Below are 18,800 nucleotides of genomic sequence, written 5' to 3'. Positions count from 1 at the left end.
AATCAGTAGATAAATTAAGCTAATGGTTGTTGTTTTTTTGTTTTTTTTCTGCAATGAGATTCCTCGGTACCTGGTCTTTGTCTTTGAACCTCTCAACAACGCCAAACTGCAATAAGCCCATGTAGGTCAACTTCTGCAGGTTCTCATAAAAGTTGTAGATGTATTTCCTTTAAAAAAAAAAAAAGACAGATTGGTGCTGGTCACCTAAAGCCACACCATCTGGCAAGAATTAAATTCAAAGGTAAAAAAAAAAAAGCGGATAAAAGTCACCTTTTATAAAGAAGCTGTCTTTTCATTCTTGGAGGCAGCAATCTCACAAGATAGTGCTGCTTCACAGGGTCGCTGAGATAATCCTCCAGATCATCCACCTGTGGACACACGGGCAAAAACAGCAGTCATATGAGGTGTCATGCCTGTCCGTTGCTTCTATAAGTGCAAGATGCATATAAATCTATTTATTTTTTTGAAGATTGGGGTGCGTCAAGCTGCTTGGGATATGGAAGGGGGTGCGCGGCTAAAAAAGTTTGGGAACCTCTGGTCTAAAGGGTTACAATGACGACAAGGAGGACTTACAACCTTGGTCTTTGAGCCACTAAGAGAGCCACTAAGAGAGCAAAAAGCTGATCAGCTGTTATAATAGAGTGTGACTGATACAATGCCAAAGATTTTTTTTTTCACTGATTACGGAACATACCAAAAAAAATTTATACAAAAAAATAATAAAATAGAATTATATGCGATTTTTAATAACATGAAAAAAAGTCCTTTTCAAAGATGACACTCCTATGTTCTTATCTTTTGGGAGATTATCTCAATTCCTGTCAGCAGCAAACTACTTGGTAGAATAAAAGAATTGTTTAATGATTACTGTTATTATCATCATTATATTAAAAAATTTAACAAAAAAAAAATGATATGCGATTTTTAATAAAATGAAAAAAAGTCCTTTTCAAAACTGACACTCCTTCTATGTTCTTATCTTTTGGGAGATTATCTCAGTTCCTGTCAGCAGCAAACTACTTGGTAGAATAAAATAATTGTTTAATGATTACTATTATTATCATCATTATCAAATGTATTGACTCAGTTTCAACTAAAGAAAGTTTAACTCAGCACAAGTTATTTAATATACAGTCACATAAAAAAAAACGATGCCTTTCTGCAAACCTTGGCACTGAGATGGAGCCAACACATTTTAACATTTACAATAAAGTTTGAACTTACCTTGTAATTGATCTGTATGATCTGCACGAAAATGGAAAGAGGCAAGCAAAGGACAAGATTGCGAACCATTGCCCAGCCGCTGGTAAAGCCTTTGTGCACTGGAATGGGAGGGACAAATCTCCTCCATGAATCTTCGTCAGCATACACTGTCAGAGAAACACAAAATTTGTTTCCGAAAGTGGAGCGGCCTCTTTAATTACCTGCGGTGCTAAATATTTTCACGCAGAAATAAACTGCAAAGTTTCAAAGAAACTGTTGCTTAATTCAAATCCTCAGCTCTCTTACCTTTGAAGTCAGACGGATCACTCTGCGGCCCGTCCTCATCCCCTGATCCCTCGTCTATTAGAGACAAATTAGAGGTTTTGTTTTCCCCCTCGTCCTGTTTGGCTTGGGATTCTGGGAGCTTGGCGTCAGGATCAGAGCCGACTGGTTCTGCGGGCGTCTGGTTGGCAGAGACCGGCTCTGGGGGGATCTCCCGCAGTGGGTGGCCATATATGAGGTACCAGAGAAAACTGTGAATGGCACGCATACGGATCATCTTGGGCTGGTAGCCAAACGTTTTGCCCAGTCCTGGAACTGTGAACGACAGAAGAAGGCAGACGTCAAAAACATGGAACATTGATTCTTACACAGGAAAAAAAAAAGTCAAATAAATTGTGATTATTTCTAATTCAGTATTTTAGCAAAATGATAATATATATATTGTTTTGAATAAATAATTGGATATGCAATTCTCTGGGTTAGAGGATATTGGAATTGTAAGTTTTAACGTTGGTTCACACGGCAGGATTTTCAGCCCGATTTCAGACCCCGACTGTCAGCATGGCTCATAAGATAAACTTAAGAGATATTCCTGCCATGTGTGGTGTGTTAAGAGTGATCGGGACCACTCGGTGGGACGTCGGGACAGCTCCGACCTCAAATCCGGGTTACTGAACATGTTGGATTGTCTTGCCCCGATATCCTAGCGTGTGTGGTCTTAGATGTTTCTTTTTCTCAGTTAAAAATCACTCCACGAACTATCGCCATTATTATTCCTCGTCGTCCATGTTTATTTGCTCTGCAAATACCATGAAACTATTTTTCTTACATTTTCTTTAAAACGTTGAAAAAAGGTGTTGTTTATTAACTTAAAAAGACCTTTAAACCACAGTAATCTGTTTATACTTCATAAAAAGGTAATAACAGAACCTGTTGTTGGCTTAAAGTTGGCGTCTTCTTCACTGAACCTCTTCTGTGAAGATTTGCTCCGCTGTCCTTCAGATGTGGCTGGATCTCCAGAATTGAGCCGATTTCCTGAGTTTTCTCCTGCAATCTGGAGACTGAGGGATACAAAAAGAAGATAAAGTGATAGCGACAGAGATTATCAGCTAAAAAAAAAAAAAACAATATTTGATGTAGTTCAAGCAACAATATTAAGATAAACAGTCTGAAAAATGATTGAATTTGATCAATTAAACGTAAAAAGTGAAGCAGTTGTATTACAATTGGTTCACTACATGCACAGTGGTATAATTCAAGCATTTATGTTAATTCTCTATGCTGTGCCAGTCAAGCACAGTGACAACAAGGACATTTTAGCAGTTTTGCTACTTTTGGCAGTGTGGGCCAGAATCAAGTCCTGCGGTAGCTCTTCAAGCTCCGACTCCAGCAGCAGTCCACACCTCGGGTGGAATTTGCTTTACAATCCTCCCAATGATGCAGTTATCCCTGTTGCCAATGCACAGGGATAACTTTCTAACAACACTTTTTCCTTCCACTCAACTTTCTAATAATGTGATGGCATACAACGCTGAACGGCCACAATATAAACATTTTTGTATCAAAAAACATTTAATTGGTCTCATGCAGTATTCTAGGTTTTAAATAATGTACATGTTTGGTTTTGATTAGCTGTAGAACATAAATCATTAAAATTAGCCAACGGTAATAATGCATTGACACAACTACAAGTACCACAGTCGGCTTTCTATCTTGAAACGACTTTTTCTGAACTTCCTAACAAACTTTAGCACATGTCGAGCATTTGGGTGGTGCTTACCGTCCAGCTGCGTACGAGCTTGAGATTTTGAACCGAACCTGCTCGATGAGATGAATGATTCTCTGATCACTAGGTTGAATGGATGGATGAGTAATTATGTCCACCTACGTGTGTGGGAGGGGGGAAAAAGGTAAAAAAAAAAAAAAAAAAAAAAAAAAAAAAAAATCAGAAAGACATGATCACTTAAACTAATTTGTGAAGAAATCTTGCTGTAAGCAAATGCAGCTGTGCAATCATTTGGCGCTCCTTGTATCAACTCAAGCCAAGTATCTTGTTAAAGACAAATAAATATTTTAAATGATTAACGCCGTTTGCTAGGAGCAACTAATCCAATTAATATGTATATTTTGCGCTAGAAGTCACAAGTTCACCATTAGTCGGGGCATTTGGGACTTTAAACCTTTAAGAAGTGGGGAGTGCGTACCTTCTTGGTGATCCCATCCTGTATAACAGTGGTGGTGTAAAGCTTCAGTAATCCTTGTTTGGACAGACTGTGGACCAGCCGTAAAACAGTCTTCTTGCAACACTTGGAACTGACGCCATCCTGCTTTTCTGCTTCATTGATGATTTTCTGCAGCCTAAAATAAAACAATCATGTTGGCATTTACTAATGTGTCTCCCTTCTAATGCCGAATTGAATTCGCAAAGCAAATTAAAACAAACTAACGGAAAGGGACCCTCTATAATCTTGAAGTTACGAATGGCTTCGACAATCAGGTTCTTCCTCTTCAACAGGCGGTACGTCTCATGGGACCTCTGAAGGAGTAAGGGAGAAAGAGAAGTTGTCAACTTTAACCCTTTTTATGAGGAAAAAACAAACAGCCGACAATAAGGCGTCGTTACCTGCGACTGGAAAAGGTTATCAACCTCAACAATCTTGGTGTTTGCTGGGTTATCGGATGAATGCACAGCCTCAGTCTGAGACAAAGAGCTGGCAGGAGTTGAGTTGGATTGTTTCTCTTCCTCCACTGGAACTTCTGAGAAACAAAAAAAAAAAACACCATAACAAAACCCTCAAAAGAACTGCAGTCTTTAAAGCTAATATGCTTTGAAAAGTCAGCCTAAACTCAAATATTTGGTTTATAGTTCACATGGCCATTTTTTTAACGAAGGGGATAAAGACGATTGTGTCATCTGTATTTTTAAGTGTCCAGCCCACATTTCCTGAAGCCTAAGAAACACTTTAAACGTTCAGGTTTTAGACAAACCCTCGTTAAAGAGAAGGAGTTTACGGTTTATGCTGAACACCATCACTTCATAGCAACTGCGTTTCCTGGTGAGAGTGGCCTTTTTTATGCAAGACCAAAAAAAAAAAAAAGATTGCAGAATGGTTTGAAAACTGCAAACAATGAGGCGGATGCATCAAATACACCGTTAAATCTCGCTATTTTTAATCCTGCCAATGAAACTTTACAATAAATATGTGCGATTTCTTTAAATGCAGAAAAAAAAAACGAGAGAAGCAAAATTAAAAATTAAAAAGTACCAAAAATATTAGCAATTTATGAAAGCTTGCTTTAAAAAACAGAAGTGCACTACACAACTAGGGGGAGCCAGCCACCAAGTCAGGTGGGAGCGCCAGACTCTCGGTAAGGACAACCTTGCTAATATTACCTAAATATGTATGTAAATATGCTAATCATCTATAATAATGTAAAACCACAGATGGGGCCACATAAGAACTTCTCCTAGAAGTCTGGAACATTTACAATTTTTTAAGAGTGATTTTGCAGCTTTTTTAACCTTCTGTTTTGTTTCGTGTTTTTTTATAAGCATTTTTGATGTTTCTTCTATTTGTCTGTGATTGCATCAATATTCCTTTGCAGCAGTTTTCATTTGCATGAGTTTTTCTTTTTTTTTCCCCAATGTTTGTGTGCTTTGGAGTTTGCATGATTCATGTCTCGACAGCGCCGTGGCCATTTGTTGCACGTTAACCGGGCGGCCGCCATAACATATAGCGTGTGGCGTGTTTTTAGCTGAAGTTTATCTATGAAGGTCAACTACCTGCAGTAGGAACGGACACAGACGCAGGCGTTGGAGCGTTAATAGATCCACTGCAGGCCGGGCTCTCACCTGAAATTACAGAAATATTTTATTTATTTTTTTTTTAAAACACCATTAAAACAAAGATTTTACACACGACAAAGCTGTTATTTCATGAAATGTCCAAAGTGACGACATGCCAAGATTATCATTAAAGGCATATTAAATGCTCACGCTCAGCTTCAGTAGATTGTGCGATGGAAAGGTCCGGTTCTGTCTGCTGTGCTTTCACATCGTCTTCCTCCGCTGTCCTCTTTGTTCCACATTTGTCATTTGCCTCATCGGCGTTTCCTTCCAGCTTTTCATCCTCCACGTCTCCTGTGGGATCGTTGGCAACCTGCTGCCCCTCCTCCGCATCTCTGTTTCGCCTGCTGTCTGCTCTCTTACCTTTCTTGGCTGCGACGGTTTTGCCGCTTTTGTTTCCGGGCCCTTTTGAGGTCGGCGGCGTTTTAGGGGAGGCGGGTTCTGGGTCTAACGTGTGTGTCGCTGAGGAGTACAGCAGCTTGTTTCTTTCCTGCTCTTTAGCAAACAGCTGGAGTTGATCGTTGTTACTCGTGCACCTGGCAAGAGACGCGAGCACAACGGAGCCGTCTGAGGCGCTGAAGGAACGCAAGAATGATAACTCGAGTGTTTATACAAACCTGTGGCTGATATATTTGGAGGTCCTCTGCCGACCCTCGTCCTCCATAAAACTCTGTGGGGTAAAAGGCATCCAATGTGAAAAATGGAACCAATAAGCAGCTGAAAATTATATTACAAAATGTAATAAAATAATAAGAAATGGCTTAGTTACAACTTTTTAAGCGTAAAAATACTTCGGAGAAAGAGCAACAAACATTTTACATTTAACAACAAACATTTGACCCACGTCCGTCGGCTAAACCATTAAATAAAAAACTACTAAACCTAAAAACAGCTTCTTTCCTAAAGCTGTGAGGGCAATCACCCCCTGCTGAGAATCAATAAACCACCTGTTTATACACCTGTTTCCACAGGTTCTTGAGAATAACATGCTAACGTCTATTTGCGCACTTTTAGTTTTTTTAGGGAGAGTTTGTTTGGTCATTCATGCAGTAGCACAGCATCTCATGTCTTTTTGACATGAACATCGATCAACTTAAACTTTACAATCTTTGTTAATGACAATTTGCTGACTTTTTAACTTCCCCGGGAGCTTTTGTCTCATACATTCATGCAGTTGCGCAGTAATTTACACTGTTCTGTAAAGTGACGGTTATCTTTTGGTTTTGACTCCAACATTTAAATCTTACTTTTTGCAAGGGACTATGTGCACGCTTTTAGTTTTAGCTGCTCAGCTTTTAGCTTCTCAGCAAGCGTCAGCACATTCAGCTATTTGAACATTATGTCTTGCTAGTCATGTGTGAATCTGTGAATCTGTATGAACTCTGAGCCGGTGTCTCACCAAAATGCCCTTGTGACAATAAAGGTTCTTGATTCTTTTGGTGTTACATCCATGCTAAAAACAAACCGTCAAAGGCCCTCACCTTGATCATGCCGTCCCTGTGCAGCTTCCGGCAGATTATACGAGATTCCAGCCGCCCAACGTTCATCTTTAATCTGAGACTCCGCTGAGAGATTCCCTTTGTGCCAGCAGACAATACTGAAATAAAAGAAAACAGACAAGAATAAATCTTTGTTTTTAATGTGCAACTTGTAAAGGAAGTTGAAACTGCGCATCATTAATATAAATTTGTGGCAGAAAATAATTAGTTGAATAAGTACAGCAGAGGTAACTGTTAATGTTTAAACCTTTAGTTTAAAGCTAATTTTTCTCACCATCCAACACTAAATCAGGTTAAAAAAAAAATCTGTTGCTGGTCAGTTAGCATGAACAAAAAAAACAACGATGACACAAGAATTTGTTTTGAAAATATTAAAAAAGGTTCCAGAGTATTTGGGTAGAGTTACATTTTAAATGGTATTATTTTTGCTCAAATGTTCTGGGTGTCCTCACAGTAGTTTGCCGGAACTTCTTGCCCATTCCTCCTGACAGAACTGGTGTACCGCCTTGATTTGCAGCTTTAGCTTCACATTTTCTCTGAGATCAGGGCAACACAGACTTTGTCACACATTGCAACTACTTTGGCGGTACGCTTATAGTCAATGTATATTTAGAAGACCAATTTGCATCAATGCAAAGCACCAAAGTGGCAAAAGAGGGGCTGTGGGGCAACAATAACACAGAATTCAGAGCAGCACTGCAAAAAGAGAACTAAAAATAAGTAAAACTTTCTTGAAAAGAATGTATTTGCCCTTGATTTGAGCAGGTAAATAAGATTCCTTGCCAATGGAATGAGTATTTCTACCCCTAAAATTAGATAATTAGATATACTGCACTTGAAATAAGGTGATGGAGATGAATTGTTCCTATTTTAAGTGCAAAAATCTTATTCCATTGGCAAATAGTCCTATTTACCTGCTCAAATCAAGGAAAAATACTTAAATTTCAAGAAAAAAAAAATCTTATTTTTAGCTCATTTTTTGCAGTGAAGGCATTGCAGTTTGACTTTATATAGACAACAACTGGATGATTTAAACGACAAAAAGAAATCATTAAAAAGCCCGATAAGTTCACCTTTAAAACACATCCCCAGGTTGTTTCTCCACTTAAAAAAAAATGGGAATTGACCTAAGTTTACAGAGCCATAACATCATTCTTTGGGTTTTCCAAAGCAGCCTAAAGAGAAAAAGATTATTGTATGTACACTTTTGAGTTTAATCAAAAACATTAATAATCACCCTCTCACATTTATTCACGCATCTTGAAAATAAAAGTATTACCTTTTGTAATCCTAAAAGGCCTAAATTAGGACATTTTAATGTCAGACAGTGAAATTTTAAAAGCCTGTCTATGTAGACAATGTATACAAATATCTGGTCCATTGCTCTGGATTACAGCAAAGGGACCCTCCGCGTTTGTATTTCTCGTAATAATTTACATCTCGCAGCTTATATATCACTTAAAAATGATGGTTTACTTTGCCCAGTTTCCGTCTTCTACAACGAATTAAAGTAATCCAACTTACTCATGTGGTACGCCTGCGACAGGAGGTCCCGCTCCATGACTCGTCCCTCTGACAGGAGGTCTCTTCCTCCTCCTTCGGTGTTATCATCGTCATCATCGTCGTCGTCATCATCGTCGAGCTCTCTTGTTTTATACGGCTTCAGGAGTTTTACACAGCGCACAAGCACTTTACTGCCTGCAACACAAGTGGAATCAAATGAGCTCACTTACAGGTGTTGAATAAAAAATAAAAAAAATGTCCACTATAAAATTAATCTAGATTTTTTTAAAATCCTTAGAAAGTTGCCGCATTTTTATTCTTTGAACTCCTATCGAAAAACACCAAAACAAAGGCTTCTCTAATCAGAAAAGCTTATCCAAAACCGACAAGAAGAATCATTTCCATTTACATCAGCCGTTTGGCTCCGATTACAGTTTCATAGGAGAGTATATTTAAATGGCGTGTTAAATAATCATTTACCGTTTTTATTGGTGCAAGGTCCAGCGGTGGGATCCAAGTCTTCTAAAGGGTAGTTTATGAACTGGACCAGCTTGGCTTCTTTGAAGGTTCTGAACGCACGCTTTAACGAGTTGTCGTTCAGATTCTGAAAGGAGAAAAAAAAAAAAACGGAGGGACGTGGGTATGGCCGCCGCGAACGAACAGAAACGCGGCCGATCTCGCATACAGACAGAGGCTCACAATGTGTTCTTTGAGATTATGCACGGTGGTGAACTGATCAGGAAACTGTAGGAGAAAGTTGGACACCTGCTCCATCAGTATGTCGTACTTGTTCCGCCTGAGAGAGCAGAAACAGAGGAGAGGATTGGTTTAGGAGGCAGAAAACAACAGGAGGATAAAACGAGACACAACGTATCTACAGACAAACTACAGGTGGCATTTCTACTTTGAGACTTTGCAGTTTTATTGATATAATTTGCAGGTTTATGTTACATTTTATGCTTTTTGGAAAGCATTAAAAATGTAGGAATTGCAGAAACTTTTGTTTTGTTGTTGTTAACCGTTGGTTTAACACCCAAGATTACATACTTTCACTATGAATAGTTCTGCTCCCGTGTTTTAAACATTCAGAAGCTTAGAAAGACTGGACACACCTGGTGTATAATATTTAAAACCTTTTTTTTAATTTATCTCAATAATACATCAGTTCCATATGTCAGTTCAAGTGTAACTCAAGACACACAAACTAGTCGGACCAAAAATCATACATGTAGAAACAAGCAGTGGTTTTTATAGATAAAGGCAAAAAAACAAAAACAAAAACAAAAAAAAACTATATTCATGGATTTTTCAATATAAAACATCTTTATAGGAAGTCAACAACAGAATGACACTAATGAAGTAACTTCCTTGCTTATATCTATTTAAAAAGGTTTTAGACTTAACAATTGGATTTTATATGTGTAATTTGTTATATGCAACACCTTTATATTGTTAAAAAAAAGACTTTATACGCAGGGGTGTCAGTGCTTTTTTTAGCTTCTAAACTGTATCCAGGTTAAACACCAAGGTAACAACCTGTAGCTCAGAAGACTGAAATGGCCTTTTTATATCTGCTAGCAACTTAAAAAAATTAAGAAATAGATCAATGAGACTCATAAAAACATAAGACGAAGTAAAGTGCCTTGAGATGACATGTTTCATGATTTGGCGCTATATAAATAAAATTGAATTGAATTGAGAATATCTTGGTGAAATAAATTTGTTTTAACAAAAAAGCCCTTGATTTTTTATTATTTAGATTTTGTTTTTTGTTTTGTTTTTAGGAACAAAGCTCGGACACAAAAAAAATTCAACACCAAATTATCTGTTTTCTAAACTTATCCAGAAATTTAAAAAAAAATATATATGTAGGATAGGACTTCTTGGGAAAATCATGGAGACAGGCCAAAAAAAAACACACAAAATATTTAGAATATTTTATATTTTCATTTTTTTAAGTACACAGGTATCACCCATATAGAATGGCTTTTTTTCTAAATTGCACTGAAAATGATAAAAGGATGTTTGTACTGCAAATGACATGAAACGTATAGACAGCATTTACAAGTAAATTAAAAAAAACTACACGTGTGCTTGATGCCGTTTGTGTAGCTAATAAAACGCTGTTCTTATGGCTGAGGAGTGACGCCTGTAAACTCTTCCACTGCTATTTTGTGGGTTGGAAACCGAAACGTTTGTGCACTACATTTGAGAATCAGTTTCAGGAATTTTTTTTTGTAAAATCGGTGCTGAAAACATGGACGAAACAAGAACCAAACAGACCTGTTAAAATGGAAGCGTTTCAGCAGGAGGAGGATGGAATGCTGCTGGTATCCTGTCTTCAGTCGTCTGACGTAGGACTGCATGGTGATCAGTTCATGCTTGACAAGAGACTTCCTCAAGTAGTGCATCCTCCGACCGTCAGCCCTGCTCGGAACCAGCAGCTCGTTACAACACGGAGACAGAAACAGCTCGAGGCTGAAGCGCAGGGCAGCTTGCATGCGTCTTACTTGAAAAGGCCTCCATGCAGGTCACTTTGTATTTCTCCTTGCCAACGTCCACGGCCGACTCTCTCAAGCACACAGTAAGATTCGTTGCTGAGTTTCAACTCGGGGTCGTTCTCGCTTCCGATCAGCGTCCGAAATCGCAGAGACTGAGAAGCCACCACCACAAGGGTCCGTCCATATCTAATAGTAATAGCAATATCATCGTTATTGTCATTGAAACATACATTACAACGAAATTTGTTCTCTGCTTTTAACCCATATGAAATACATTAATAACATTTTGCTAATTAAAAATGTTCATATTTAGAAAGCAAGATGTGTTTTTTTCTGATAAACTTTGAGCAATTTTGTTAAATAAATAAATTAAATAAATAATTTAACTTTATTGATCTCACAATGGAGAAATTCACTTCTGCATCAGGGGTTAAGGGTCTTGCTCAGGGACCCAGAGTGCAGGCGCTGGGGATCGAACCGGGTACTTGCATCCTTCTGAGTGCAAGCACGCTGCTTTAACCACTAGGCCAACACTCCCCATACACCAAGATGCAGCTCGGTAGGCAATTTGAGGTTAAGTGCCTTGCCAGGCACATCGACACGTGGCAAGGGGAAGCTGGAATCGAACCCACAACCTTCTGATTGCCAGACGACTACTCAATTAAGCGTCACGATTCTCGTGACTCATATTTCTGGGAAAGAAAGATCAGAACGCTTAAAGGTTTAAAATTAAATTTTAGTTGAGTTTAGTGTCACCACAAGGCATTTTATAACAATGACATACATAGTCATATTGAATAAATTTGAATATATAATATGAATGGGCTTGTTTTGCAGGTCCAAATTACCTTCTGCAAAAAAAAAAAAAAAAAAAAAAACTTTAAGATAGTATTAAACATAATTTTCATTAAACCCCATGTCTACATTACCGATATATCTTTGTATTGGTCCGATATGATATCCTAATCTAGATACCCCCAGGTTTTATTACCTGGGGGTGAAAAAAAAAATAAATCACAACATAAATAAAGGCTTTGGAACATAATCAGTCTGTCTTCATCTATACAATTTGTTTCCCTTTGTAAATTGAATTACTACAATAAATGTACTTTTCAATAATATTCTAATAATTAGAGGTTGACAGATAAATTTGTAGGCTGGTATTTTGGGCCGATATTAGCATTATTTTCCCCCTGCATCAGCATCGGTCTATACATGCATCTGTTTGCCAATCCATTATCTAAAAACCCACGTCTGATCTCCGGCTGGCGAGCTGCCACTAATGTGCGTGTGTTTGTTACAATGGGGAATCATGTTTGCACATGAAAACAATTACAGCATCTAACTTTACATAGAATAATGTCCATACACTAGTGGTCAGGATTTTTTCTCCCGTTGAACTAAAGAAGCTATTTTCTTGCTGTGATTAAGAGCAAGCACAGCACTGCTGTAAGAGTGGTGATGTGGGTTTTTCGCTGTACCTTTCAAACTGCGGTCTGAAGCCGATTGTTAATACTAGCCGGTTTAAACGAAAGTTTTGAGACTTGTGTAACATTTATTATCATTGTGTCATTTTTTATCACGTAAATGAAGCAAGAAAAAGCAAATTAGGCTACGAGAATCAGCCCCAAATAAGACAAACGGCGGCAAATATGGGGTATCGGCCAATATCTACTAGTAATATTTTGATAATATTCAGTGTAACCCATCCATCACAATCAAGTCGAGTAAACACATTCCAGTTCAATCCTAGTTTTCATTCAAAGCCGGCTGAAGGTTATTTGGTCAAAAGTTACCTTAGGAAGTCAATTAAGTGAAAAACGTGTTGCATTAGCGTCCTTGAATCAGAAAATGTACTCACTTTTCCAGAGCTTCCTGAATGTCAACCAGCGGGGTGAGCGACTGCGAGCGGACTTGCTTCGTGACGTTCTTCCTCTCTTTGAAGTAGAGACACGAGCCTTGTATCCCGTGCTTGTTCTCCGGAACGATATGAACAGAATAAACATCTTTTCTGTCACAGGTCAGTGTCTGTACAGCTTCACAGCCCATGTCTAGGTCGATCTCCTTATATCTAAAAACAAACATAAAAAAAACACCAAAAGATGAAACAATTTCAAAGCTTATGATATATGCAACCCTTTAACTAAGAGAGATGCTCTATTTTCTTGCTCTTTTTTAAAAATCATCTTTATTTTTCATTGCAACTTTTGTACATTCCCAGGAAACTTCTTCATTACACCCATCCCTCAGGGAGCAGTGGGCTGCCACTGTGCGGCGCCTGCGCAGCAATCTGGAGCTACGGGTCTTGCTCGGGGGATGCTGGGGAATGTGTAGCCTTCCCAGGACGCAGGTGACATGCTCTAGGCCCAAATCCAGGAACTGTGCTGTGCTGAAAATGTCTTAAAAGTCTGTTATGACAATCATGAAAGTATAAAACTCTATGTCCTGTAAGTGGCTGCATCATGCCGTAAGGATGTTTTTTTCTACAACACAGACGGGGAAGCTGATGAGAGGCTTACGGTAAGCTGATATAGCTTTAGTTGGCGGTTGATTGACCAAAAACTCAAAGCAGGACACATGAACATGGAGAATACTCAACGGCAACGACAAATAGGAGAGATTGGCCAAGGCAGGAAACCGTTCGTTCACGTATAAACAAGTAACGAATCGGTCATGGACTGAGGGTGGTTTTATGACAGTTGTCTTCAGGGATCAATCGATCTTCACTGGACTTTGAGAAAAAGGTGAAAAAATATCAAATACTACAAAAGGGGGCCATCTTTAATGCTACAAAGTAACAAAACACAATGAAGAGGACTAGCATAAAGACTTCAGTTTTCTTTTTTCTTTAAAACCTGTTTTTTGAAGAAACAGGGTTAACTTTTGGTTTAAATAAAAAATGATGCACTCAATACTAAAGATATCAGGCAGTTTAGTAAAATTGTGCGACAGCTTATTACCTCAAACGTGGGGTAGAGGGTAGTCACTTCTTAAAAAAAAATTAACATAAAGACACTCCATACGTGAAAAGTACATTAAAACGTTTAAGGAGGTTAAGTTGTGTCAATGTAGTCCTACTGAAAGGACCGGCTGGTCCTCTATAACGTTTTTTTTTTACTTTTTTTACTTTAGCCCAAGCACAGGCTTTTAGACACTTTAAAAGAGGCTGAAAAACATCAGTTCAAACAATAAATATGTTTGAGCAATTGTCGGCCTTAAAAAGTATATATACACATCTATTTAAAGAGAATTTTATTATTTTCAGGCATCATAAGAGCCTACGTTTAGACTAACTATCGTTATTTTTTAAAGGGCTCTCCTGGTGATGACAGGGAGGTTTGAGCCCTCACCTGTCGAACAGCTCCACGTCTTCTCGCTCCACGGGCAGCTGGTAGAAGCTCAGGTCGACGTTGCTGGCCAGCGACCTCCATATGAACCCCTTGGTGTAGTCGTCGAGCTTCAGGGGAAACTCCGGTTTCCTGTCCTGCAGGCGAATCCAAAGAGAAGGGATGGTTATTCCGTCCAGTCCCTCCAAAGCCACTTCGTCCACAACGATGCTGAGCGCATCCATAGCCCGAGCTAACGCTGCATGCTACGAGCTAGCACGCCAGTTGATCGCCAGGGCCGAGTCGTTTAAGACAAACGGTTCGCTTCAGTTCCTCTCAGATATACTACTTAGTGATTACGAAAATTATTTTTTTTCCCCACGACATATCGCCTGAAACTGCTAAACTAAAACTAAGCTTCTTCTTCGTCGTTTACCACTACTTCTTCTTCGGTGCCCCTTCATGCCGGTTGGAGGACCAACTATAAAGGCACACTACCGCCACCACCTGGTCTGGAGTGTGAACAGGAAATTAACAGAAAAGTCTATACTCTTTCAGGTCGAATCAGTGTTTTTTTTTAGCTTTTATTTTAATTATATTACCTCTGAAAAAACTTTCAGTTGTGTAGTTAACCTTTAGTTTATTCGGTTATTTGATTTGTCTCCTTTGTACTAATCTGAGTCGTGTAACAACTGTTTTCTGGTTTTCCTTGCATGCACATTTTTGAACACTTGTGTTTTTCTGTATCATTTCAGCATCATGACTTTATTGAAGACACAAATGGGTCCATATTAACAGCGATACAAACAAATACATACGTCTGGTCTCACCCTACCTGTAAAGAGCATCAGTGGTGTGTGTGATTCCAGTGCAGTTTATTGTACAGGTGAACACTTAGGATGATTCTTTTTTTTTTTTTTTTTTTTTTTTTTTTTTTTTTTTCAGTTCAATGTAGTTTTTATAGCGTCAACTCACAACACGTCACCTCAAGGCACTTTACAAAGTTAAATTCAATCAAATCACAGATTGGTCAAAGAGTGTCCTATCTAAGGAAACCCATTAGATTGCATCAAATCCTAATAAGCAGCATTCACTCCTCATGAAAGAGCGTAGAGCCACAGTGGAAGCCCCCAATGGTGCCCAAAGTTTAAAGGACTCTGCCAAATATCTTCAGCTGGCCTCTACAGCTATGATCTTTTCAGTAAAAAGTAGGAATACTTTAAAATTAGATGATTCTTTTTTTTTTTTTGTCATTCTACCTTTATCACGTCCGCAGTTTCTAGCAAAAACCAAACTTGGCATGACCGCCGAGAGTAGGTATACAGGTTTCTGTTAAAAAATAAATAAATGCAGAAGTGTAAACGCATCTTGTTTTGTAATTTTTGTAGTCATGGACACTCCTGTAAATTAGATTTTTAATTGAAGAGTTTTTTTTCTCCTGGTTAAAAATGTTTTAAATCAAAATAAAACATGCAACATGAAAGTACAATGACATTTCCAAACACTACAAGGATGAATTTCACTTGTCTGAAATCTCTGGATGATGTAAAACAGATATATGCATCTATAACCTATTTTAAAGGAAATAAAAAAAATTATCCGAGAAATTGTCGGTCACAATTAGAGTAAGAAAATCTTTTTTATTTTCCTCCCATTACCTCCAACTCCTGCTGACTTCCCGCTATGAGAAATAAGAGAAAAGCAGATGTCTGGTGTCAAGGTTTGGTTAGTTCATTATTATTCTCCTCTACAAATAAACTGATTTAAGCTTTGTTCAGATAGATTAGTAAAATATTTTCCCACTTAAACCCAAACCCTTTTTTGTTTTTCCCCACTTTCATTCACCAGCAGCACTTGGCACCTGGCCAGACTGCCAAAAACACCAAATCTGTTTTATTAACTATGGTCTCAGCTCTTTGTGGATGACGTGGTCCTGCTGGCTTCATCAGGGCGTGATCTACAGCTCTCACTGGAGCGGTTCGCAGCAGACTGAAGCAGCCGAGATGAGGATCAGTGCCTCCAAAGCCGAGGCCATGGTCTTTATCCGGGAAAGGGTCTAGGTGCTTTCTCCGGGTTGGGGAGGATGTCCTGCCCCAAATGGACTATCTCGGGGTCTTGCTCACGAATGAGAGGAAGATGGAACGGGAGATCGACAAGAGAATTGGTGCTCCGTCTGCTGTGGTGAAGAGCTGAGCCAAAAGGTGAAGCCCTCGATTTACCGGTCAATCTACGTTCCTACCCTCATCTATGGTCATGAGCTTTGGGTCGTGACCAAAAGAGCTTCATGAAAAGCATGCCTCTTTATGCCATAATCTTTTTTTAATTTTACAATGCATTTAAAAGTTCTAACTTCTATAAGTTGATCTGAGCTGCTCCAAAAAACAAAAACAAAAACAAAAGTTTCAATGAGTACAATTTTAGTGCCTCCAGTTTGAAATATAAAGTAGACAAAAAAAAGAAGGTTTATTCAACATCTTTATTATGAAGTACCTTTTGAAAAGAAATGTACAAGTGGAACCAGCACAGGGACATCTTGGCATTGGAAAGAACAAAAAAAAAAAAAAACACCATGGACAATGTGGTGCTGGTCTGAGAGAACGTATGAAATGATAATGTACATATTTACAGCACAGGGTCGATATGCACAGAGGGGAGAAGAAGCAACGCTGTGGCTTTAAAAAAAAAACTAAACAAAAAAAAAAAAAAAACGCACACACACGCACATACCGGGAGTGACTTGTGACTAGATTTTTACATAAAAAATATAGACCGGTTAAGAAAGCATTATAAAAAGGCACTGTGTTTCACACAAATCCCCAGCACTGCAGATGAAGGTGTTCTTGCTGCCGCTTCAAAAACTAAATCAGAAAAACAAAAAAAAAAAAAAAAAACTAAACCTGACAATTGTTGTCATTTAACTGCCCTTCACTAATGTTAAAACAAGATGTCAGCCTGCCGAAGCAATAAAGATACTTAAATTTGTTCAAAAACATTCCTTATAAACAACATGCTCAGGGATTATTACTTTTTTTTTTTATACAAATACATATCTAAATTTTAAATTTTTCATCTGAAGGCATAAGGGGTTTTAAGGACAAACGAGTTTTGCGGATTTTCCACCCAGGACGACGACGTTCTCGATATTCCAACAGGACCCGCAGGGGTTTGACGGACACATTCAATCATCTTACCAGCGTGGGAAGGCGCGACCCGACCCCAACGGCGTGGGATCGATACTGGAGACGGCCGTGACATGATCACTTAGATGATTCCTTTCAGGAAGTGGGCAAAAGATAAAAGGTAAAGTACATTCAGCTCAAACAGCCGGCGCGTTTCAGTGAACCAGCTGCATAAAAACCAAGATACCGTGGCTCCGCTGCAGTGAGGTACCGATGAAAAAAACAGGGGACTTAAAATGTGCTCATCCTATTTCCTCCACATTGGTTAGATGACAAGATTTAACACCGATCACACGTCTGTAAAACAAACATGAAGCCCGAGCCTACAGCGGGTTAACTGAGATTACTTGAACTGTAAACAGCTCGTCTGCTTTGAGAAGTTGTTTAAAATTGATAATTTTCCCTTTTTAATCAGATCTAAACATTCTTCAAAAGAAAGCTCGACATTTTTCCTCAACCCAGATTGAAGCCGTCTTTATTTTATGGCGTTGCTCTTAGAGGCATCTTTCAACAAGAGACTGATGGACCTTTCACAGATTCAATCAGACCAAAATATAAAAAAAAATGTAAAAAAGTAAAATAAATACTCCAACGTGCAAACCCGGCCCGATTGATCCTGAATAAATATATCTGGCTAACAGCGTTCCTGCTTTTTTTAAATTTGTTCCCGTAAACTGACAGCTGCTTTGGCTTCATGTGTACTTCTTAGATCTGAGAGTTGGATCAACTCTGTCATCTAACTCGCGGTAAGACTGTTAACACCAAACAAAATGGTAGACTTATAGTTTACGGAGAAACTGCAGATTTCCAACTAGAGATGCACCAAAAAATAAAAAAAAAATCAGGCGCTTTTAGGCTTTACCGGGCCTGAAATCCATAATCTGATCTTTTCCTGATTAGAGAACACGCAGCTTCCCAGCGCTAACGGCGTCATGCTAACGATCCTCAGCGTGAAGGAAGTTGTTAAAGAGTAAGGAAGGCTCAATGGTTACCATTTTTAGCGAGATTTTTTATAGAGAGCAAAGCACAAAAGGTGGTAGGAGCTCTTTAAAAAGGAAAACTATTTTCTATTGTGGTGAATAAATGGGGAGAATGTCTAAGTTTCAATTAGGCTGTTCATATTAAATGAGAAGTGAGTTTTCAGCAGATAACAGGAAGGCCAAGCAGTCACTGTTTTTTTTTTTTTGTTTTTTTTTCTCAACCCTGTCGAAATGATCTGGAAATGTCGCCCGCCTTTTAGAAGTCTTTTTAAAAAAAAAAAATTTCATAACAAACTTTGGGTTTCTACAACTGGAAACCCACCAATAAGCATCTCATCCGGTAAATCTAAATTTTCTCCCTTTAAGTTTTTTTTTTGTTTTTTTGAAAGATCGCAGCATAAAGAGACAATTAGCCTACAGAAATCACATTATTTATTTCAGTATCCCTGCAAACGGATGTCCTAATATCATCATCTTAAG

The 18,800-nt window shown here is 38.5% G+C and overlaps 1 protein-coding gene across 1 annotated transcript in view; it reads right to left on the bottom strand.

The window, feature by feature from the left end:
• LOC105939180 (general transcription factor 3C polypeptide 1) overlaps window positions 1-14,606 on the bottom strand; it is a 33,865-nt gene extending 19,259 nt beyond the window's left edge. The window contains exons 1-20 of the mRNA XM_036137416.1: window positions 14,186-14,606; window positions 12,697-12,906; window positions 10,845-11,021; window positions 10,618-10,761; window positions 9,034-9,130; window positions 8,815-8,938; window positions 8,356-8,529; window positions 6,814-6,929; window positions 5,950-6,002; window positions 5,483-5,868; window positions 5,270-5,338; window positions 4,109-4,242; window positions 3,933-4,021; window positions 3,690-3,843; window positions 3,266-3,369; window positions 2,416-2,546; window positions 1,510-1,800; window positions 1,225-1,370; window positions 271-368; window positions 71-167 (exon numbers count right to left, since the gene is read on the bottom strand). Coding sequence (XP_035993309.1) covers window positions 71-167; window positions 271-368; window positions 1,225-1,370; window positions 1,510-1,800; window positions 2,416-2,546; window positions 3,266-3,369; window positions 3,690-3,843; window positions 3,933-4,021; window positions 4,109-4,242; window positions 5,270-5,338; window positions 5,483-5,868; window positions 5,950-6,002; window positions 6,814-6,929; window positions 8,356-8,529; window positions 8,815-8,938; window positions 9,034-9,130; window positions 10,618-10,761; window positions 10,845-11,021; window positions 12,697-12,906; window positions 14,186-14,406 — 3,015 coding nt within the window. The 5' untranslated portion in view covers window positions 14,407-14,606. The remainder of the gene's footprint in view (window positions 1-70; window positions 168-270; window positions 369-1,224; window positions 1,371-1,509; window positions 1,801-2,415; window positions 2,547-3,265; window positions 3,370-3,689; window positions 3,844-3,932; window positions 4,022-4,108; window positions 4,243-5,269; window positions 5,339-5,482; window positions 5,869-5,949; window positions 6,003-6,813; window positions 6,930-8,355; window positions 8,530-8,814; window positions 8,939-9,033; window positions 9,131-10,617; window positions 10,762-10,844; window positions 11,022-12,696; window positions 12,907-14,185) is intronic.
• Between the last annotated feature and the right edge of the window lie 4,194 nt (window positions 14,607-18,800).

The sequence above is a fragment of the Fundulus heteroclitus genome, chromosome 5 (assembly GCF_011125445.2).
Source record: "Fundulus heteroclitus isolate FHET01 chromosome 5, MU-UCD_Fhet_4.1, whole genome shotgun sequence".
Classification (NCBI taxonomy): Eukaryota; Metazoa; Chordata; class Actinopteri; order Cyprinodontiformes; family Fundulidae; genus Fundulus; species Fundulus heteroclitus.
This window is presented reverse-complemented; position numbering and strand designations above follow the sequence as displayed.